The sequence below is a fragment of the Thermobia domestica genome, chromosome 3 (genome assembly GCF_964235325.1).
Source record: "Thermobia domestica chromosome 3, izTheDome1.hap1.1, whole genome shotgun sequence".
Lineage (NCBI taxonomy): Eukaryota > Metazoa > Arthropoda > Insecta > Zygentoma > Lepismatidae > Thermobia > Thermobia domestica.
In genome coordinates this window covers 23,297,551-23,321,584 of record NC_137456.1, presented here as the reverse complement: position 1 = coordinate 23,321,584, position 24,034 = coordinate 23,297,551, and the positions used below count along the sequence as shown (strand labels likewise).

At 35.8% G+C, this 24,034-nt stretch overlaps 1 protein-coding gene across 2 annotated transcripts in view; it reads right to left on the bottom strand.

The window, feature by feature from the left end:
• LOC145680232 (transcription factor Sox-10-like) overlaps positions 1 to 24,034 on the bottom strand; it is a 195,291-nt gene that overhangs the window by 85,691 nt on the left and 85,566 nt on the right. For both annotated transcript variants that reach the window (XM_081750548.1, XM_081750549.1), the window contains one exon: positions 23,680 to 23,826. In XM_081750548.1, the coding sequence (XP_081606674.1) occupies positions 23,680 to 23,826 (147 nt within the window). The remainder of the gene's footprint in view (positions 1 to 23,679; positions 23,827 to 24,034) is intronic.

Here is a 24,034-nt window from a genome sequence, read left to right as displayed (position 1 = left end):
ATTATATTTTCTAGTTTTGTTATTAAGAGATTTTGCGCATAGTATATATATTTTTGTGTGTGTATTAGAGGTCTGCACGGGCTCTGCCCGAGCCCACGGGCTTCAGCCCGACCTAGTCCGCGGGCTGGACTCGGGCCTACAAAGCATATATCACTTCGGGCCTGGGCCTGGCTCGGGCCGTAAATTTTTAAATATACAACCATATTTCTCGGGTCTTTTCGGGCCTAACTTTGTAAATGTACTGTGTAACGATATTTATTGGACGTTTGGACCGTTCTTGCTGGAGATTTTTTAAAGCACGACTGCAAAAATTAAACTTCTAATTGCTGTAAATAAAAATACAATTTTGCGTAAATTATAAGGTTTCTGTAATTCCGGCTTATTTCGGACTCATTTGATTACCACATGAGCTCGGGCCTAAATGCTAAAACATATTTCGGACTCGGATTGGGCCTTACATTATAAATTCAAGGGGCCGGACTGGGCCCGGGCGAAAAATTCTGGCCCGTGCAGATCTCTAGTGTGTATGTGTATGTGAAATATAAAAACTCCTTCTGTTTTAAACACTGTCATATGGTAGATCTATACGTAAATATCTTTGAAAATCCATTTGTTTTTATTTTTCTCTGGGTTTCACCGTTCAAACAAACGCAAGTTCTTAGGGACTTCTATTTTTACCGTGAATAAAGTTAAGATTTCATTTTCATAAAAACATAATGCCCGAATGACCTATGTTTTAGCTTACTGGTTTTATTTTCTCTTTTTTGTCCCTAGTTTTATAGCAATTAATATAGATTTATTTTCACTATCTTAGAAAACGACAGTCTTTTTTTTAAAAAAAAGAAGAAAAAAGAAAAACAACATAAAACTACCAATCTGTTTCACCTTTGAACTTCTTTGTTTCTTATCAGGTTCGTATTCCATTCATCTATCATCAAAAAGAGGGATGATTAATGTTTGTTACTACTAATTATAGTAGAATGATAAAAAACATTTGAAATATTTAAAAATAAACAGATAAAAAGAAGAACTTCAAATTTCCCCTCGCTTTTCCGCCGCTTCGTAATTTGTATCTCTAGAAAAATGTATTGCAACAGTTTCTCATTTCATAGGATTGTAAGAAGGCAGCTTAGCTTGTCTCCTAATATGACGCACAAATGTGAATAATACGTCAAAGTGTGACCCCCAAGAATAAACTCAACACAGGATGTAATTCAAGCGTATTTTGGTGGTGGTGGTGGTGGGGGGGCACGGTGACTCAGTGGCAAAGCGTTTACCTCTGGTGTGTGTGGGGGGTCTCTGGTTCGATCCTCGGACAAGTAAATTTTTGGTGGACAAATCGTGTCCGTGGATTTTCTCGGGATACGCCCGTTTCCGTTCACTTTCTCATTCCAGTAGTACTACCCAGATATGAAAACTATTCAGCTCATCTATTTCCTTCCCCTCTAATACTACATTTGATACAGATTTCTTTGTTGCAAGTAACAATGCTTTTCAGCTTCTAACGTTTCTTCTCATCCCATATACTTCGCAGCTTTCCCTCAACTCTTCCAACCATTTTAATTAAATTTGGAATTCATAAACGCATCTCGCCAGTTAATTTCAAACCTATATCCACGACTAATCCATTATTGAAAACCATATCAAAAAAAAATTCAATGACAAAGAAAGGGTTTTAAAAAAAAATGGGGAAAACGCATTGATAGATATGGACAGCTAAAAAAAAAAAATGAAGAAAATATTCTTTTTAGCAACAGAAAAAGAAGTCTCATATCTTCCTTTACTGACAATGACTTTCGAAAAGATGTCTCACGTTAGGGGGTATAAGTTAAACGCCAATACGTTTATTTACCAAGAGACACTGACCGCGATTAGCTTTTGTTCTGACCGACGAAACTTCTTTGCATTCTTCTGCCTACATCAGTTTTTTTTTTTTTTTTTTTTTAACGTCTATCAACCTCTCATCGCACCCCTCTCCCCATTTCCGAGGAAAGAAAGGCGCATCCCACTATATCCGTTTCACGAAACATGAACTTGCAACTTTGTCTCGCACTGTGCGTGTATCTTGAAACTTCCTGGACTTTCTGATTTAAACAAGATAGGGTAAGTCGTGTATATTGAGAAAAGTAAAGCCGTAACACGTAGTGCTACTGTAAACCTATTAACTGTGCCTCGTATCTGTTTCATCTTCATCATCATTATCATAAGTACATTAATTTACCATTCTCGTAAAGCAGCGTTTCTCAAATTATGGGTCGTGGGAGACCCGGGTTTGATTCCCGGCGGGAGCTCATGTGGTTCGGATTCCACGTTAATCAGTAGGTCCACGTCTCATATAGCCTCGCTGCTGAAAGGGACGCTAAACTAAAATCAACTCAACTCAAATTATGGGCCCGCTAGCCACAAGTGGTCTTATATTGAAGTCCCGAAAAAGGACAGAAAAAATAAAGCTTATGTGAATTGCGAATGACATATTACAGCTGAGAATCTCATACAGGTAGTGCCAGATTTAGGTTTGATTGGGCCCTAAGTTATTGAAAGGGGCTCTTTATACGTCAAGCTTTCTTTTTTCAGCGACAAAATATCGCTGTTTTTTTTAGGTTTGAATATATGCTATATGTTAATTTATGGACCTAATGGATATCTTAAATGGAAACAAGGGCCCATGCCGAACAGGGCTGGGAAATGTGGGCTCCATTATAAGCGGGGCTGGATAACAGGGGCCTCATTACAAGTGGGGCTGAGAAATAGAGCCCTATTACTTGCTTCATAAAAGTCTAGTACAACAATACAAAACACCATTGTTGTATGTGCGTTTTATCTTATTTGCTTTTTGTTGTTATTTGGAAATCGCAATATATCAGTTTTCTCTTTAAATTTTTTGGGTCCCCAAGGGAGTGGGGCCCTAAGCTATAGCTTCTTTAGCTTATACGTAAATTCGGCACTGCAAATAAGTATAGATTATATCAATAATGGATTATATTAATAATACATATTGTAATCTATATATATAAAAGAGAACGTACAAAATCCTTTGTCCGCTCATCACGCTAATACGGCTGAACCAATTTCTTTCATTTTTGGGGGGTTATTAGGATTTGGACCCTAGATGGTTTTTATCATATCACTTTAATTTTTAATTACCAGTGTCTTGAGATAATTGACCATTCAAGTGTCCACAAATCCTTTGTTAGTTCATCATAGGTAAAAATAAACGTATTTATATGCAACCCGCATGACCGTGTCACTCGGCGGGTTAACATAAATGACAGGCGATATACAGCGGAAAATAGCTTGAATCTTCTGTTTAAAATTTTTTAATTGATTTGCTTATTTTTACAGACACTTTTACAATATGCCAGCACCGGGATGACCGCAGCGAAGCGGGGCGGGTTAACATAAATGACAGGCGATATAATGTTAAGATTTACTGCAATCTTCTATGGTTTTTATCATATCACTTGAAAGCGAAAAAGTAAAAATTATCTAAGTAACAAAGTTTATTGCGTTCCGGGGTGACCGCAGCGAAGCGGGGTGAACGCTGCTAGTTAATAAGATAAAAATAATATAACACAAATTCTAATAGTTTATTTAGATATTTATTGTAAAATATTCTTGATAATATTTACTTTCTTTTTAAAACATCTAAGATGTACTTTCTTTTATTAATAAAAATATATAAAAGTAAGACAATTTAAATTAATATTATTTACAAAACATAAGTATACTAGCATAGTCATATAGATATGTTAAAAACATTTTTAAAGAAGTTAAATTTGCTTTCAAAGGGGGAGGAGAGTAGCATGGTCCGTAGCATTGTGTGGCCAGTGTAGTAGCAGTAACACATACTACTCCTAATAGTGAGTGATACACGTGATCATTACAGTGAAGCGTATAATACCAACTGTGACACTCATACTACTAGTAACATTTAGTAGCTTAAAAATAGCTCAGGAAGATAATTCGGTGATTCTGTAGTCCCTGAAATATGTGATTGCTGCTGATTGGGAAAAGCCAAAAGACAGCTTATCGACCAAATCGGCGAGAAAAAAGCAATTCTTTTGAACGGATCGTCATTTATTAATATACTCGTTACATTATTTCTTTGTTTTTCTATTTTGTTTATTGGCACTTTTAAGGTTAGTTTAAAGCGACAAGTTTTGCCGATAGATGTCACTACAGTCTTTGTATCTCTCTCATGTATTTTTTACCTTTCACGAAAATTCACGATTTCTCTTACAAATTTCAACCTAGAGATTTCAATTATTAAAAAAAGAACTTCATAACCTATCGAAGGCAACAATCCGTGCCGATTTTTTTTATTTAGAATTTTCTTCATTGTTGAAATGGCTTGTTTGTTGAAAGGGATATCCATACCTTTAGCAATATAACTGTTTCAACAATGAAGAAAATTCTAAATAAGAAATCGGCACGGATTGTTGCCTTCGATAGGTTATGAAGTTCCTTCTCCAAAAAATTGAAGTCTGTACGTTAAAATTTGTAAGAGAAATTGTAAATTTTCGTGAAAGGTAAAAAAATACATGAGAGATATGAAGACTGTACTGACATCTATTGGCAAAACTTGTCGCTTTACACCAACCTTAAGATCAAATTACTGTGATAACACAAAAGAAAGAAAGCCAAATTATGGCATTTTTTGGTGATGTCACAAGAATACAGGACTCACGGACAATTCCATAAAATAAATTGATGAGAAAGGAGTAATTCTGACGTATGACTTCAGAGGCCCCATTACGACGAAATTAAAATACCGTAAATTTTACAGTAATTATGCGATATCTTCAAATAGATAAAAGATAATCGAAATGTGGAACAAGAGCGCGCTAGACAATACAGTATTTTAATGAAGTACCGTTATCACGACTCACTTAGTACCGGTAGCTTCTCGTTTGCACCTATTTATAAACGCGAAAATAAATGGCGATTTTCTAAATGGCTCGAAATCGAAAGCAGATAAGCGAATCGTGATAATGGTATCTCATGTAGCAAGCTCTTGTTCCACTTTTCAATTATCTTTTATCTATTTGAAAATATCACATAATTACTGTAAAATTAGCGGTATTTTAATTTCGCAGTGATTAGGCTTCTTAAGAGTAAAACCAAGAGCAACAGCAGCGATTGTCCCCCAATCCCAAGGGTCTTCATGTAGTGGTTATTTCTACTTCAGCGACTTCAGAGTGTAATATACCATTACAGTTGAAAGTAATGGCAATTTTTTTTTTACGCACCCTGTACCTAGTAATTTTTTTTTTAATTCAATTTCGGTTTAGTTACACAATTTACTTACTCTCTTTACTTCGAATTAAATATAATAAACCCAAAGGTTTTGTTAGTAACCATATTCCCACTGTATAATATATTTATTTATATTTTGATTAAGTGTAAATCCTATTTACGGATATATAACTTGAATAGTTACAAGGTTTACCATTCTGACGTCATACCGGAACATAGTTCCGTTATTGGATATAAATTTCCTTAATTTCAGACCAATGTAGATTTTGGCCAGGTACCTAATCTTTCCCTCACCCCCTCTCAGTAGTCCATAGTCACTTTCAGATCCGGTTATATCTGGATTTGCCAAATTTCTATTTGCTTTGTAATTTCCGCGGCTAAAGTTTCGTTCTGATTGGAGGAATTCTCTTACCTCTGGCTTTTTCGGCGCAATGTTATCAGAACAATCGAAGAAACCCTACAAGGAGCAGCTTGTGAATTTTGTGCTACATATTTTTCGGGAAGAATTCCAATTTCCAAGGACAACTAAGGTAACATATAATGTAATCCAATAGTTAAAGATTTACAACAGAATAGGAGCCCGAAAAATCCGCAAATTTTGGTAAAGAAGCTGCAATTCAGTGAAATAAATTCCAGTTCTGTTTGCTCGGAAGCCATGTTTGCTGCCTATCGAGAATAAACAACAGTGAAAGAGTGACTTTACTTTTTTTTATTTCAAACTCAAGTAGGGATTAGGGAAATTACGACCTGTTTGGTGCATGTTGTTCGTGTATTAATTAAATGTGACTTTCTATTATTTATTCAGTAATCGCATGTACGTAGGTTTGATGGTTGTAAAGTGAATAATAATAATGGCAGCTTAAGTTAGCTTAAAAGGGCTCCTATCCCCTTTTCCAAATTGAACCAGTTCTAGCGGGGGATGGGTTAGTTATTGTTTGTTTTAGGGCCTTTTCCCCTCTCAGGGGAAGGGTCCCTCCATAAACCTCGTTAAGGTGCCCCCCGGGCATCAATTTTTGGCAATCATCATGTAAACAATTGGTCAGGTCAATTAGACCTAGTGTTACCTTTTTCATTTTTGACCCCCTTTAAATTAAATAGAGCCGACTATGTATATATCGACGAGGGAGTAATGTATTCTAAATCTAATGTGTTAGGTTATTTTCGTCAACGTGCATGTAACTAAATGGTGCATGTTTAGTTTAGTTAGTTGTCTTTATGTATAGTACTAACAGTGGTGTATGTAGTTAGTAGTTTTGTGTGAGTGTGTGAATTTTCGATTTGGACAGTGTATAAATATGCTTTAATTTAGTACCATTTTTCTAACATAAATAAACCAGAGTAAATATTAAATTTCTGATTAATGAGTACAAGTATACATTTCAGTACACGGTAAATTATGCCTCCACTACAGCGCCATAGCGTCAGTTTTCGGTAGTCAATTGTTTGTTGACAGTACGACATCGCATGACTTAGTGATTTAGATTGTTTGATTTTGGACAGTTATTCTCAAATTACTTCCCGTGGACATGGTTTTCGGTTCGGATGAGTATACCTTCATATAAGATAGCATGAGATCTTACTGTACTGAAAATTTCAGTTTGCTAGGTCCAATAGAAAATGAATAATCCGCTGAAATAAAGAACACCTATTTTCTTAATAGAAGTAAAACCCATATGCTGTTACTGTTTGTTTAAAAATGTAGTATTAAATTCTTTTTCTTTCCCGTGGCTGTAGAAAATTCCATTGTTGCTTCAGTTTTATCAACAAATCAGAAATAGATTAATCGTTGACAATTTAACTTTCCGTAAATACATGTATGATTTTTTTTTAAACCTGCAAAGTAAATACAATTTGGGTGCTTCGAAATAAAGAGTACGTGGTTCGATGAATGTGATCGTGTGGTGGTTTGAGCGTGATAGATTGTGATAATTATATATATATATATTTATTACTGCGTAATGTAAATATGTGTATGGCCTGCGTGAAAATGTACGAAATAGGGTGTTTATAAAATATTATTTCGTGCGAAAATTAGTATATAATGAATGAATGTAATGAAATGTTAATAATATGATATATAATGTGAACGAGATGATGACCCCTATAGTTAAATGAATAGGCCTAGTGAATTTTATATAGTGAAAATACGAATGTGTTTACGAAGAAAAAAAAATATCTCTCGCGTTTAGACTTCTACACCGGTGCATTCATCCAACCGAGTTTGCTACTTGGATAGTAAATTATAGTTGGGAATTGTGTGTCACTTTGCATTTATGTACCTCATAATAACAGCCCCAGATCTTAAGCCTTTCAATAGATAGAGTAGTATCATATGGGAATTACTTCTAAAGGTTGACAGAAATGATAATTAAGAAAACCAACTGCTATTTCCTGTGATCATCGAAAAGTACAGGTTTCGGTCAGTTGTACCTTTAACATTCATAGCCTCTCCGAGATTTTTTTTTGTTTTTGTTTTGTTGCTTACCTTATTTATTTATTGTGCAGTGTTCATATAACTCAGTTCGGACTATCCGATTAAATTAACTGCTACTAAATATAGCGTACCCGGATGTCGACCCCTAGTCCCCTTAAGTATTTTCGTTTCTTTTCTTAGTTTAATTAGATGAGGGAAATTAACGACATCCCAGACTGTGGCGTGTCTGCGCGGGGTAGCCATCGGTGATGTTTTGGTTATTGAAATCACCGATCCAAAATTCAGTTTATTTAATTTTTTTTAATTTTGGCAAATCACTAATTAGGGATATCTTAGCTATTACTCTAATTTCATTACTATTCTGGAATCTTCTAGTTTCCAAGTGGTCGGATGATTTTTTTTTTCTTGAAATTCTAAATTAGCGCCTTCTCTAACCTTCCGGACGATTTCCGGGAACCTGCTGGTTTGGGCCGGATACGGGGATCGGATTTCAATCTTACAACCAAATTCTTGTGGGATTGGGATCTGATGGACACAGAACTTGCATCCTTGGCAGCAGGGCGTTCCTTGAGTCTACGTATTTGAGTAGACCACCCTTTTGGCATGTTAAGAATATTTTGGCTATGGATTTGTTGAGATAGAAATTCGACTTTCGTCTTTGTAGCGTTAGTTACTTCTCACTTAAGTCTTTGGCGCCACTATTCTTCGTCTTCCTTCTTCTCTATCTCTCTCTGTCTTCATTACTTCGAGATTTTTTTTTTTTTAATTTTTCAACCTTGCCCCCCCCCCGATTTCTGAAACTCATGAAAACGTACAATATTCTATATCACTTATTTCGATCGTATGTACTAACTGAGACATCGAGGGATGCAATTCGTGGAGGTATTGCAGCACAACTCAGGACCATTTTCGCGATATTCAATCCACCACGGGAGAAATTGACGGGAAGGTACACTATGCTTTCAGATTCCTAGAAACCTTCGTTATTCATTGATCATACAACTTATATCAATTGATTACTGATTTCTGGTTTTTATTTCTATTGATTGGTCATATAGTGTGTATGTATTAATAGTTTGGGCCCACTAGTTTTGAATAACATTGATTTTTTTTTTATATACATATATATATGTACTTACATAGTTTTAAGAGTTACGTGCCTGCTCTATTTGTTGCATTTTCCACCTCTTATATCAACTCATTAAATAACACCAGCTATTTTTTTTTGTGTATATACGCGGATCTTTAGTAAATTGAAAATGATTATTGATTATCGGGTTTATTCATATGAAATACAATGATGCAACCTTATGAAGGAAAAAAAGGTGAATTTTGATAGTCAGGGTTTTTGTTTTGTCTTTGAGCCAAATAAATATAAATATTTATAAAATATGAATACTTGTCGAATATGAACGGTTATGTAGAATTTAAACGTCGACGAAATATTAAAGTGAAATTTATTGTATGGATTAATATGAATACATATATATATATATGCGAGTATGTATGTAATGGGCTCGATATTTACCCTGGTCTTGTTAGGTTGCCATAGATTTTTGACACTCGGTATTAATTAACTATTTGTGATATATAGTATTCCCGCGTAAATTGTCATAAATTACTTTTGTTGAGTTGTTATTAATTTTTGTAACTATTAAAGTGGAATATAATGTTAACTACTGCATGTGAATAAAACAAGTAGCGGGTCGTAAGATAAATAAGAATAACCCTAATCCTTACCCAAATTTACTTTGCGAGTGAAATTAGCAATCTACGAAACAGTGCGCCCCTCCAACGACTTTTTCCATCAGTAAAACATGGAACAAATCCCTCCCCTACGATCGGACACCAAACTATTCAGTATCTAGAATTTTTGACTACAAGATCTATACTAGGAAAAAATTAGTGATCTTAAATTCAACAAACTGAAATCTGTTTAATAAGTTAATGTGAATCCCGGAATATGGAAATATGTTCCCAATATCTGTGACTGGATTTGATAAGTTTTCCTTAATATTGACAAACTTTGAAATTTTAGATAAAGTGCGTCGAGTGACGAAATGAGAAATATAGATATACATGTATGTGATATGAAGCAATTAGTTGTCTATAGTTAAGACAAAAACAATTGAATACTCTCACGGACACAAACCACAGTGCGTAAAGAGAGTTGAGAAAAAAAAAAAGGAGCTATTATCGACGTGAGAACAAAGACTCATAAAACAGTCGATACGTCTCCTATTGAGACAAAGACTCAATAAAATATTACTAAAGTTTTTTTTTTAATGATTAACCAATTATTTTTTTTCTTTTCCTGCAATGATATGTATTCATTGCACTGAGTTTTAAATATATATTGACCCTTGAATTTTTTTTTTCTTGTCTCGTCTTTGGTTTAATTCTCTTTCATGTAATCCAACTTTTAATATATATATATAAAAAGAGAAATGTGTTATTTGATCTTGTTGAAAGTAGCGAATTTCTGTGCATGTTTATGAAACATTCTTTTCATGTATTAAATTTTTTCTCTGTTATGTCAAACTACATCTTCTTCTATTGAAATGTAATAAATGTCTATAGCATTGTAGTTAGGTTAGTTTAATTCAACCAAATACAACCCGAAGTATACATTGTCCTGTATGAATGTGTGTGTGAGTGAAATGTAGGTTTAGTATTAAGTGCACCAATTATCTTGTCATACATATGTGACTTATTATAATTATTGGTAGTTATCAATTGAACTCATTGAATGTTAATACTAACTTAAGTTGGCTCTATGAAGGAAGAAAAAAGGACTGAAGTAGCCTGAACGAATGATCATCATGAGAGAACTGTGAAAGTCAAAATCTTCGACACATATGTGATACTCTGATTTTTTTTTTCTGTGGTCGTTTCTAACATGCCATCAACTTCGTCGTTCATTTTTCAAATGTTGAATATTAGTCTAAACCTTCTGGAAATATTGAATAAACGGTAAAATTAAACTTTCTCATCTATCTCCGAGCTAGATTGGGATAATTCGGTAGTTGGGGTCAAATGGATCTAGATCGGGGATGTATGGGTTAACATGTGTCTATCTTTGATCACCCTAATACCAGACATTCACCCAATAGCTATTGGAAATGATCACAATTAGATAATTATTCACTTTCCTTTACCATATTCCTCAAAATATTTAGTAACAGCTTCCCCTTTATCACCTTCTTACTTTACATCTTTCCTCTTCTATCTTCTTTTTCTTTTCTTCATCTTCTTCTCCTTCTAATTTATTTTTAATAAAACTGAAAGGGGGGTCGTGACTGGGAATTCTATATGTAATAAACACGGTCATGTATTTATTTATTTGATTTTATTTTCTTTAGAAGTCCGATAAAAGGTTTTCTCTTTTCGATCGAACCTAGTATGTTCGAAATTAAGAAATTAAGAAATGGAAATTATATTCCAATATAATTAGGCATAAGCTGATAGCTTCATGAACATCCCCACCAGGGGTGAAGGGTTCCCACTCACGACTTATTCTGTGCATCACTTTTGTTGCAGATTTTTTTTTTTTCAATCAGTTTTAGATTGACGAGCGGTGACAGGATTCGTTGTTATGGCAACAGTGGTTGTTGTGGCAACAGCCCCTTTTTCCAGTTTTAGAATGGCGACACGTGACAAGACTGTTGCCATGGTAACGCATGTTTACTGTGGTAACGGATCTGAAAATGCTTATTGAATAATACCAGTTATCATGCCAATCAGTTTGAATTGGTGAACCGCGACAAGAATGGTTGTCATGGCAACGCTTGTTCCCATGGCAACGGATCTCCGTTTAAATGGCGACCGATAGATTTGAAATTTTTTAAGAATGTTAAAGAGTGAGGTTGAAGGCATGTTGAATTGATTACAACATTGAAATTAATACGAGAAATTTTATAATGAAATAAGTAGAGTCGTTGGCTACTTTGTCATTTTTGTTTCCTTTTCTAAGGGGGAGAAAGAGAAGGAGTGTCCAAATTTTTCTAAAATTAGAATTAAACGCTAGAAGGGTTTCAAGGAAGGAAAGAGAATGGGAGTCCTTTAAGTCATGAATAATACTTGTCTGGATAGCAAATAAGTATTTTATAGTATATGTGTATTTTTGCTATATATATCTTGTCTTTTGTAAAGTGTAAAGTGTCTCAAAGCTATGGCAACAAAAAAGGTTGTGGTGTCACAGGGCGAGTGTGAAATCACGTGCACTCAATGCACATTAAATGAAAAAGAGAAAAGATCTCGCGCCCCGCGAAGATTAATTAGATGCACCGGTTGTGGACAAAAATGGATCCACTTTGCTTGTTCCAATTTAGATGATACTGCGGAAAATGCAGAAAAAGTTCAAACCGGCGAAATAGAAAAATATTGTGAGGACTGTGAAAAGGACCGAGGCCAAATATCTCCAGCGGAGATATCTGACCTCGACGATGAGGAAAAGAGTGGAAATCAAAGTGATTCTCGGGATCAGACGGCAAACCCGAAGGAAGGAATGTCATCTGGAGGGTCTGACACGTCTGCATTAATTCGCCAGATGATGGAAATGATGAATGAAAAATTTTCTAACATGGAACAAAATAATACAGAAATGAGGCGTGAGAATGCAGAAATGAGACGTGAAATAAATGAGAAGTTTGATACCTCGAAACGAGAGACCGACGCTCGATTCGAGGTATTAAACAATAAAATTGACCAGATCTGTTTAGACTTTGCTTCTTCGATGAGCAAATTGAAAGAGCAAACATCTACTGAACTGGAGCAGGTTAGATACCGGGCCCAACAGTCCACCGAGCAGCTCAGAGACGAAACAAATGAGAAATTCAACGAAATAGATATAAGGTTTGAGAGTACAAACAAAAGATTTGGTGACATCGAACAAAAAGTTGAACAGCAGCAGGCTGAAATAAGTAGATTGAATGTTGTAATATCCGACCTATCAATAGAAACTAAACTAGAGTCGGTTGACCAAAGAATTAGTCGAATTCAAACCGAAGTAGACAGTATTAAGGGGAATATTACTAAATTGCAAATCGCCAAGTCTGATATCTCCTATCCTTTTCCTGATGGCGATTCTCCAGGGAAAATTCTCCCAGAAACAAGTAACGTCCTCCCGGGTAAGAGTCAAGTGTTGCCTGATGCACGGGACACAGCAATGTATTGCCCCCCGCATCAGCCAACCTCGAAATCATGGTTGAGTAATTTCGATGTACCGATGCAGTCGAGTGTTGTGACTACAACAGTCACTAGCGTAAATGCTCACTCTACCTTTGGAATGGTACAATCGTACAGCGTGCTGCCAGGAGGGGAAAGGAGATGTGCCGGACCGTCGGTTACTACCGTGGTGGGTCCTAAGTTTGAACCTTACATGGTCAACACAAATTACAAAACCTCTCTTGGTCATATGGGAGCGTTCAGTTCAGTGACCACTCCGTCGGTGGCAAATCCGGTTACAACCCCAACTGCTCAGGATAACGCGTTGATTCCACTAGATTCTTTTCCTGCCCCGTATAGTATGAGCTCTAAAGTTTCCCTCCGGGATATTGAACGTTTCCCCACTTTCGATGGGAACATTACTAACGGGTTACCTAGAGTTTTTCTGCGAAGATTGCAGCAATATCTAGACATGTACAAACTTACTGATGGAGAACGCCTACAAATAGTTGAAAAATGTTTGATCGCCGCTTCGGGCGCATGGTTTGCTTCGGTTAAATACCAAATCCGGACGTTTAGTGATTTTTTGATTCTTTTTAAAGAAGAATATTGTAATGAGCACATCGAACGGCTCCAAAAGAGAAACTTACAATCACTCCGGTATGATCGCTCCAAGTATGGGTCCCTCTTGGACTATGCTTGGAAAATTATCGAACTATATTATCAGATAGCTGAACATCCCTCTCAGGCTGAACTTGTAGATATTATAGTTAACGCTCTTCCACCCGATGAGTCCCGGGCCATAGCGTCCCACTTGTGCCAAACGGTGCGAGAAGTCACCTCACGTTTAGCTGCCTTGTGCGGCAAGGAAGTTGGTGGTCCACCAAAACGATACTTCGCCCGACAGGCAAAAATTCTAAAACCGACGAAGACGAAGGTAACGGCAAGTTGCCAGACAGATTTCCTGAGTTATACCCAAGCTGGATCTCGTTATCCTAGTGGGTATGGCTCAGAAAACAACAATAATGGCCGGCGACTATTTAGGAATCGGCCCATGTTCAACAATCGCCGGAGTTATCGTCCCTATGACCGTACCAACATGGCATCGAACCCGGATAGGGGCGATAACACCAGGAGGAATTTTAACAGGGCGTACGGAAGAAGGGAGAACGGTAATAGTCAGAATGATAGTAACAATAATGTAAATCGACCCCAGAATTCAGTCCCTTCGCAAGTGCGTGGTAACGGTGAGCCTAGAACAATATTAAATGGCAGTGATAGACGGGAAACTGCATCCTAATGTCATTTGATATGCTACTCGGCGAGTGAAGCCTCACGAGTTGTCTCTGTTGATGTCACAGTTAGAACTTCTGTCCGTTCTATTGCTATATGAACACTACTGAAAAAAAAAAAAAAAGTATCGGAACTCACAATTTTCGAAATTTAAAGATTTTCAATTGTACAGAAGATAAACGTAGTGAATTACTTGCGCAATACCCCAAGTAGATATAATATACTGTCCTAGAGTGACTGGTAACGTTTGAATGGGATGAATGAGTGTGTTAACTTAACAAGCATCATTAGTTAGTATTCCCAATTAGCAAAATTTTGTTATTCTAACAAAATTTTGTTAATGGGCCGGGGAAAACTGTAATATACCATTACAGTTGAAAGTAATGGCAATTTTTTTTTACGCACCCTGTACCTAGTAATTTTTTTTTTAATTCAATTTCGGTTTAGTTACACAATTTACTTACTCTCTTTACTTCGAATTAAATATAATAAACCCAAAGGTTTTGTTAGTAACCATATTCCCACTGTATAATATATTTATTTATATTTTGATTAAGTGTAAATCCTATTTACGGATATATAACTTGAATAGTTACAAGGTTTACCATTCTGACGTCATACCGGAACATAGTTCCGTTATTGGATATAAATTTCCTTAATTTCAGACCAATGTAGATTTTGGCCAGGTACCTAATCTTTCCCTCACCCCCTCTCAGTAGTCCATAGTCACTTTCAGATCCGGTTATATCTGGATTTGCCAAATTTCTATTTGCTTTGTAATTTCCGCGGCTAAAGTTTCGTTCTGATTGGAGGAATTCTCTTACCTCTGGCTTTTTCGGCGCAATGTTATCAGAACAATCGAAGAAACCCTACAAGGAGCAGCTTGTGAATTTTGTGCTACATATTTTTCGGGAAGAATTCCAATTTCCAAGGACAACTAAGGTAACATATAATGTAATCCAATAGTTAAAGATTTACAACAGAATAGGAGCCCGAAAAATCCGCAAATTTTGGTAAAGAAGCTGCAATTCAGTGAAATAAATTCCAGTTCTGTTTGCTCGGAAGCCATGTTTGCTGCCTATCGAGAATAGACAACAGTGAAAGAGTGACTTTACTTTTTTTTATTTCAAACTCAAGTAGGGATTAGGGAAATTACGACCTGTTTGGTGCATGTTGTTCGTGTATTAATTAAATGTGACTTTCTATTATTTATTCAGTAATCGCATGTACGTAGGTTTGATGGTTGTAAAGTGAATAATAATAATGGCAGCTTAAGTTAGCTTAAAAGGGCTCCTATCCCCTTTTCCAAATTGAACCAGTTCTAGCGGGGGATGGGTTAGTTATTGTTTGTTTTAGGGCCTTTTCCCCTCTCAGGGGAAGGGTCCCTCCATAAACCTCGTTAAGGTGCCCCCCGGGCATCAATTTTTGGCAATCATCATGTAAACAATTGGTCAGGTCAATTAGACCTAGTGTTACCTTTTTCATTTTTGACCCCCTTTAAATTAAATAGAGCCGACTATGTATATATCGACGAGGGAGTAATGTATTCTAAATCTAATGTGTTAGGTTATTTTCGTCAACGTGCATGTAACTAAATGGTGCATGTTTAGTTTAGTTAGTTGTCTTTATGTATAGTACTAACAGTGGTGTATGTAGTTAGTAGTTTTGTGTGAGTGTGTGAATTTTCGATTTGGACAGTGTATAAATATGCTTTAATTTAGTACCATTTTTCTAACATAAATAAACCAGAGTAAATATTAAATTTCTGATTAATGAGTACAAGTATACATTTCAGTACACGGTAAATTATGCCTCCACTACAGCGCCATAGCGTCAGTTTTCGGTAGTCAATTGTTTGTTGACAGTACGACATCGCATGACTTAGTGATTTAGATTGTTTGATTTTGGACAGTTATTCTCAAATTACTTCCCGTGGACATGGTTTTCGGTTCGGATGAGTATACCTTCATATAAGATAGCATGAGATCTTACTGTACTGAAAATTTCAGTTTGCTAGGTCCAATAGAAAATGAATAATCCGCTGAAATAAAGAACACCTATTTTCTTAATAGAAGTAAAACCCATATGCTGTTACTGTTTGTTTAAAAATGTAGTATTAAATTCTTTTTCTTTCCCGTGGCTGTAGAAAATTCCATTGTTGCTTCAGTTTTATCAACAAATCAGAAATAGATTAATCGTTGACAATTTAACTTTCCGTAAATACATGTATGATTTTTTTTTAAACCTGCAAAGTAAATACAATTTGGGTGCTTCGAAATAAAGAGTACGTGGTTCGATGAATGTGATCGTGTGGTGGTTTGAGCGTGATAGATTGTGATAATTATATATATATATATTTATTACTGCGTAATGTAAATATGTGTATGGCCTGCGTGAAAATGTACGAAATAGGGTGTTTATAAAATATTATTTCGTGCGAAAATTAGTATATAATGAATGAATGTAATGAAATGTTAATAATATGATATATAATGTGAACGAGATGATGACCCCTATAGTTAAATGAATAGGCCTAGTGAATTTTATATAGTGAAAATACGAATGTGTTTACGAAGAAAAAAAAAATATCTCTCGCGTTTAGACTTCTACACCGGTGCATTCATCCAACCGAGTTTGCTACTTGGATAGTAAATTATAGTTGGGAATTGTGTGTCACTTTGCATTTATGTACCTCATAATAACAGCCCCAGATCTTAAGCCTTTCAATAGATAGAGTAGTATCATATGGGAATTACTTCTAAAGGTTGACAGAAATGATAATTAAGAAAACCAACTGCTATTTCCTGTGATCATCGAAAAGTACAGGTTTCGGTCAGTTGTACCTTTAACATTCATAGCCTCTCCGAGATTTTTTTTGTTTTTGTTTTGTTGCTTACCTTATTTATTTATTGTGCAGTGTTCATATAACTCAGTTCGGACTATCCGATTAAATTAACTGCTACTAAATATAGCGTACCCGGATGTCGACCCCTAGTCCCCTTAAGTATTTTCGTTTCTTTTCTTAGTTTAATTAGATGAGGGAAATTAACGACATCCCAGACTGTGGCGTGTCTGCGCGGGGTAGCCATCGGTGATGTTTTGGTTATTGAAATCACCGATCCAAAATTCAGTTTATTTAATTTTTTTTAATTTTGGCAAATCACTAATTAGGGATATCTTAGCTATTACTCTAATTTCATTACTATTCTGGAATCTTCTAGTTTCCAAGTGGTCGGATGATTTTTTTTTTCTTGAAATTCTAAATTAGCGCCTTCTCTAACCTTCCGGACGATTTCCGGGAACCTGCTGGTTTGGGCCGGATACGGGGATCGGATTTCAATCTTACAACCAAATTCTTGTGGGATTGGGATCTGATGGACACAGAACTTGCATCCTTGGCAGCAGGGCGTTCCTTGAGTCTACGTATTTGAGTAGACCACCCTTTTGGCATGTTAAGAATATTTTGGCTATGGATTTGTTGAGATAGAAATTCGACTTTCGTCTTTGTAGCGTTAGTTACTTCTCACTTAAGTCTTTGGCGCCACTATTCTTCGTCTTCCTTCTTCTCTATCTCTCTCTGTCTTCATTACTTCGAGATTTTTTTTTTTTAATTTTTCAACCTTGCCCCCCCCCCGATTTCTGAAACTCATGAAAACGTACAATATTCTATATCACTTATTTCGATCGTATGTACTAACTGAGACATCGAGGGATGCAATTCGTGGAGGTATTGCAGCACAACTCAGGACCATTTTCGCGATATTCAATCCACCACGGGAGAAATTGACGGGAAGGTACACTATGCTTTCAGATTCCTAGAAACCTTCGTTATTCATTGATCATACAACTTATATCAATTGATTACTGATTTCTGGTTTTTATTTCTATTGATTGGTCATATAGTGTGTATGTATTAATAGTTTGGGCCCACTAGTTTTGAATAACATTGATTTTTTTTATATACATATATATATGTACTTACATAGTTTTAAGAGTTACGTGCCTGCTCTATTTGTTGCATTTTCCACCTCTTATATCAACTCATTAAATAACACCAGCTATTTTTTTTGTGTATATACGCGGATCTTTAGTAAATTGAAAATGATTATTGATTATCGGGTTTATTCATATGAAATACAATGATGCAACCTTATGAAGGAAAAAAAGGTGAATTTTGATAGTCAGGGTTTTTGTTTTGTCTTTGAGCCAAATAAATATAAATATTTATAAAATATGAATACTTGTCGAATATGAACGGTTATGTAGAATTTAAACGTCGACGAAATATTAAAGTGAAATTTATTGTATGGATTAATATGAATACATATATATATATATGCGAGTATGTATGTAATGGGCTCGATATTTACCCTGGTCTTGTTAGGTTGCCATAGATTTTTGACACTCGGTATTAATTAACTATTTGTGATATATAGTATTCCCGCGTAAATTGTCATAAATTACTTTTGTTGAGTTGTTATTAATTTTTGTAACTATTAAAGTGGAATATAATGTTAACTACTGCATGTGAATAAAACAAGTAGCGGGTCGTAAGATAAATAAGAATAACCCTAATCCTTACCCAAATTTACTTTGCGAGTGAAATTAGCAATCTACGAAACAGTGCGCCCCTCCAACGACTTTTTCCATCAGTAAAACATGGAACAAATCCCTCCCCTACGATCGGACACCAAACTATTCAGTATCTAGAATTTTTGACTACAAGATCTATACTAGGAAAAAATTAGTGATCTTAAATTCAACAAACTGAAATCTGTTTAATAAGTTAATGTGAATCCCGGAATATGGAAATATGTTCCCAATATCTGTGACTGGATTTGATAAGTTTTCCTTAATATTGACAAACTTTGAAATTTTAGATAAAGTGCGTCGAGTGACGAAATGAGAAATATAGATATACATGTATGTGATATGAAGCAATTAGTTGTCTATAGTTAAGACAAAAACAATTGAATACTCTCACGGACACAAACCACAGTGCGTAAAGAGAGTTGAGAAAAAAAAAAGGAGCTATTATCGACGTGAGAACAAAGACTCATAAAACAGTCGATACGTCTCCTATTGAGACAAAGACTCAATAAAATATTACTAAAGTTTTTTTTTTAATGATTAACCAATTATTTTTTTCTTTTCCTGCAATGATATGTATTCATTGCACTGAGTTTTAAATATATATTGACCCTTGAATTTTTTTTTTCTTGTCTCGTCTTTGGTTTAATTCTCTTTCATGTAATCCAACTTTTAATATATATATATAAAAAGAGAAATGTGTTATTTGATCTTGTTGAAAGTAGCGAATTTCTGTGCATGTTTATGAAACATTCTTTTCATGTATTAAATTTTTTCTCTGTTATGTCAAACTACATCTTCTTCTATTGAAATGTAATAAATGTCTATAGCATTGTAGTTAGGTTAGTTTAATTCAACCAAATACAACCCGAAGTATACATTGTCCTGTATGAATGTGTGTGTGAGTGAAATGTAGGTTTAGTATTAAGTGCACCAATTATCTTGTCATACATATGTGACTTATTATAATTATTGGTAGTTATCAATTGAACTCATTGAATGTTAATACTAACTTAAGTTGGCTCTATGAAGGAAGAAAAAAGGACTGAAGTAGCCTGAACGAATGATCATCATGAGAGAACTGTGAAAGTCAAAATCTTCGACACATATGTGATACTCTGATTTTTTTTTTTCTGTGGTCGTTTCTAACATGCCATCAACTTCGTCGTTCATTTTTCAAATGTTGAATATTAGTCTAAACCTTCTGGAAATATTGAATAAACGGTAAAATTAAACTTTCTCATCTATCTCCGAGCTAGATTGGGATAATTCGGTAGTTGGGGTCAAATGGATCTAGATCGGGGATGTATGGGTTAACATGTGTCTATCTTTGATCACCCTAATACCAGACATTCACCCAATAGCTATTGGAAATGATCACAATTAGATAATTATTCACTTTCCTTTACCATATTCCTCAAAATATTTAGTAACAGCTTCCCCTTTATCACCTTCTTACTTTACATCTTTCCTCTTCTATCTTCTTTTTCTTTTCTTCATCTTCTTCTCCTTCTAATTTATTTTTAATAAAACTGAAAGGGGGGTCGTGACTGGGAATTCTATATGTAATAAACACGGTCATGTATTTATTTATTTGATTTTATTTTCTTTAGAAGTCCGATAAAAGGTTTTCTCTTTTCGATCGAACCTAGTATGTTCGAAATTAAGAAATTAAGAAATGGAAATTATATTCCAATATAATTAGGCATAAGCTGATAGCTTCATGAACATCCCCACCAGGGGTGAAGGGTTCCCACTCACGACTTATTCTGTGCATCACTTTTGTTGCAGATTTTTTTTTTTTCAATCAGTTTTAGATTGACGAGCGGTGACAGGATTCGTTGTTATGGCAACAGTGGTTGTTGTGGCAACAGCCCCTTTTTCCAGTTTTAAGAGGTACAGTATATTGACTAACATTTTTAAGAAAATCGACAGCAAATATATGAATAAACTCTGGTAAAGTCAGTAAATAGAATCATGGGAAAGTAAAGGCTACTGGATTACTGTATTTCCAGTAAGATAACCTACATATCCTTTAATCATAAGCAACCAACAATGCTTTGCTGCTCTACAGGTTGCCTAGAAGCTAGGGGATATCGGATTTTAAACTATACAATCCATGAAGATGTTAACGGATGTCCATTAACGAAATTGGCCGAGATAATTGTAATAAAAGAGGCTTCTTATCCTTTACTATAGGCAACCAATATTTCTTTGCTACTGAGCGGGTTGCACAGTAGCTAGGGGGATGTGTTTCCCGTGATTTTCAACGGCATATGGATAGTCACTGTTACCCGCGAGGAGTTAACGGATTGACTTTATTAAGGAACTCGGCCGAAATAATTGCTCTTGCCATCTATTGCGAAAAGTAATCGTTTTCGTTCAAAAGTTACCGAGTGGAGTAACGGACTGGTGGAAGTATTTAGACTAGGATTTTATAAGTTCCACTGCGTAATTCTAATGTACAGTATAGCATACTATAGGCAAAGCAACTTCGGAAGTAAATGTTTCTCAGATTTTTTTCAGGCAGGAACTACTTCTATGAGTTACAAATTTTAGAACTTTTTCATAGATATTTTATTTTTTGAGTTTTCATGTTGTTTACTAAATATGTTTACTCTTTGAGGGGTGCGCGGTGGCTCAGTGGTAGAGCGTTCACTCCGGTGCTTGAGACCCTGGTTCGATCCCAGCTCGCGCCGTGTGGACTTTGTGGTGGACAAAGATCGTGCTCATGGGTTTCCTCGGGGTTCTCCAGTTTCCACCCACTTTCTTCACTCCACCATTTCATTCATTTCTCATCTTCACCGTCTCCTTTAGCCTAACCGGGATAACCGTGGGACGTACAACTTAAAGATTTCATTTCTTTTTTTCTTTTTCTTTGAGTATAAAGTATAATATTTCATAATTGGTTGACTTTGATGCATGTTATTAGATGCATAAATTTAGATGGTACCATACTTGGTGGGCACTAGTCCCCTACAAAATTTCTGTAGCAATAGTTACAGAGGATACACACACAGACACATACACCCTCCATTCCAAAAGAAACCGAACTTTTGAAAACAAATAGTACCACTAGTGCCATCTGTTGTAATATTTTACCAGTAGATGGAGTAGTCCCTCATTGACAACTGGTATAAATGTCATGACATTTGGATGCACGGCAACAAAGTTATTGCGTTTCAACTGTCAGTGTGTTGTGTACATCGGTCGGAAAATGAGTTTCAAACAACGAGCTGCAATTGAGTTTTGTGTTAAACTGGGTAAAACTTTTAGTGAAATGCACCAAATGCTACAAAATGCATATGGTGATGAGTGTCTGTCCCGTACGCAAGTTTACGAGTGGTTCAGGCGATTCAAATCGGGTAGAGAGACGCTGGATGATGATGAAAGATCAGGCCGTCCCAGAACCGGATTATCGGAAGAAAACATCGAAAAAGAGGTGAATTCATCAAACATAACAAAAAATCGTCGGTGAAAGTTATTGAAATGGAATTAGGCATTCCTCAAACAACCGCATACCGCATTTTGACCGAAGTTTTGGGTCTTAAGAAGGTTAATTCGCGGTTTGTACCACACAAACTCACCGAAGACCAAAAAGTTGATCGAATTGCGCATTGCAAAGACATCGTTAAAAGTGCTCGGCAGGATCGAAACTTCTTGAAATCGATTGTAACTGGTGACGAGACGTGGTGTTTTGAATATGAGCCCGAAACAAATCGGCAAAGTGCTGAATGGAGAGCGCTGGATGAAGGAACACTCAAAAAAAGTCGCTTGGTGAAGTCAAAAGTTAAGGTGATGCTGATTTGTTTTTACGATTCAAAAGGAATTATGCACAAAGAATTTGTTCAGCCCGGCCAGACAGTCACTGGAGAGTTTTACTAGGGCGTCATGAAGCGTTTGCTGGCAAGAATTCGTCGTATTCGGCCCGAATATCGCGAAATCGGCAGTTGGACTCTTTTGGACGATAATGCACCATCACATCGTTCGCGACTTGTAACTGAATTTTTGGTCAAAAATCACATTATTCGGTTGCATCATCCGCCCTATTCACCAGATCTCGCTCCGTGCGATTTCTATCTGTTCCCGAAACTGCATTTGGCGATGAAAGGAAAGTGGCACGCATCGATTGATGCCATTGAGAAGGCGACGACCGCCGTCCTAAAGACCATTCCAATAAAGGACATGGAGAAGTCGTTTGACAACTTGTTGGAGCGTGCAAATATGTGTATCGATGCAGAAGGGGAATACATTGATTAATAAAAATGATTTGTTAAAAAATGTACATTGCTTTTTTGTTTTTTTAAAACGTTCGGTTTCGTTTGGAATGGAGGGTGTATCAATGATTTTGTGTCCACTCAATTTCTTACGGCACGCTTCGCCACTATTATATCTACTACTTTTTTATGTGTAATTACCAGAGTGCGCGTTTGCATGCAAAGTCAGACATGAGACTCCTGGTAGTTTAGAAATAATTGCAGTTTATACTACTAAATACTACTTACATTTATTTTAGTGAGGCAGTTAAGAGTGCACGGATAAATTTTACAAGAACCAATAGTATTTTCATTTTTTTTTTTTTTTTTTTTTTTTTTACCTACGACGTCACTTTTGTACTGCGTTTCTGTATAGTATACCGCTGAACGTTGAGCATATTCATAAATTCAGAAATCAAAATATAAATCATTTCACTGCAGGACTCAAATGACTTAAATTCATTATTTGATCTCTCATGCATTACAGTAATTGGCTGGAATTTAACTGTTCGCGAATTACATTATTTAATATAGTAGCTAGCGGTCAAATTAGACTATGATAAATATATCAAAATACATTGCCGAGCCTAGTTTCGTTGTATTTTAAGTACAATTATTACAATGAGCAAAAGAATGAGAACGTGCTACCATCTGTTGAAGATAAAGAACCAACAGCCTTCTTACCTCCACAATTTTCCTAGCGTTTTGCTAAGTTCTGCGTTGTGCAGCTGAGGGTATTGGTCGGCGAGCTTCCTCCTAGCAGCCTGAGCCCACACCATAAATGCATTCATTGGTCTCTTAACATGGGTTTTGCGTTTGTCCGCTTGGGCCCTGTAAATAATTATCAGAAACAATTACATCATTATAAGGTATATATATAGGAAATTTCATTCAGCAATTTATTTAAAGGTTTGCAATAGTTTGATTTTATGCTACAAAAGAAGAAGAAGAAGAAAAAAGATATCATTATGGAATGAAATTAAGTCTTCATCCCGGCGAAATTAAAATACCGCTAATTTTACATTAATTATATATCTTC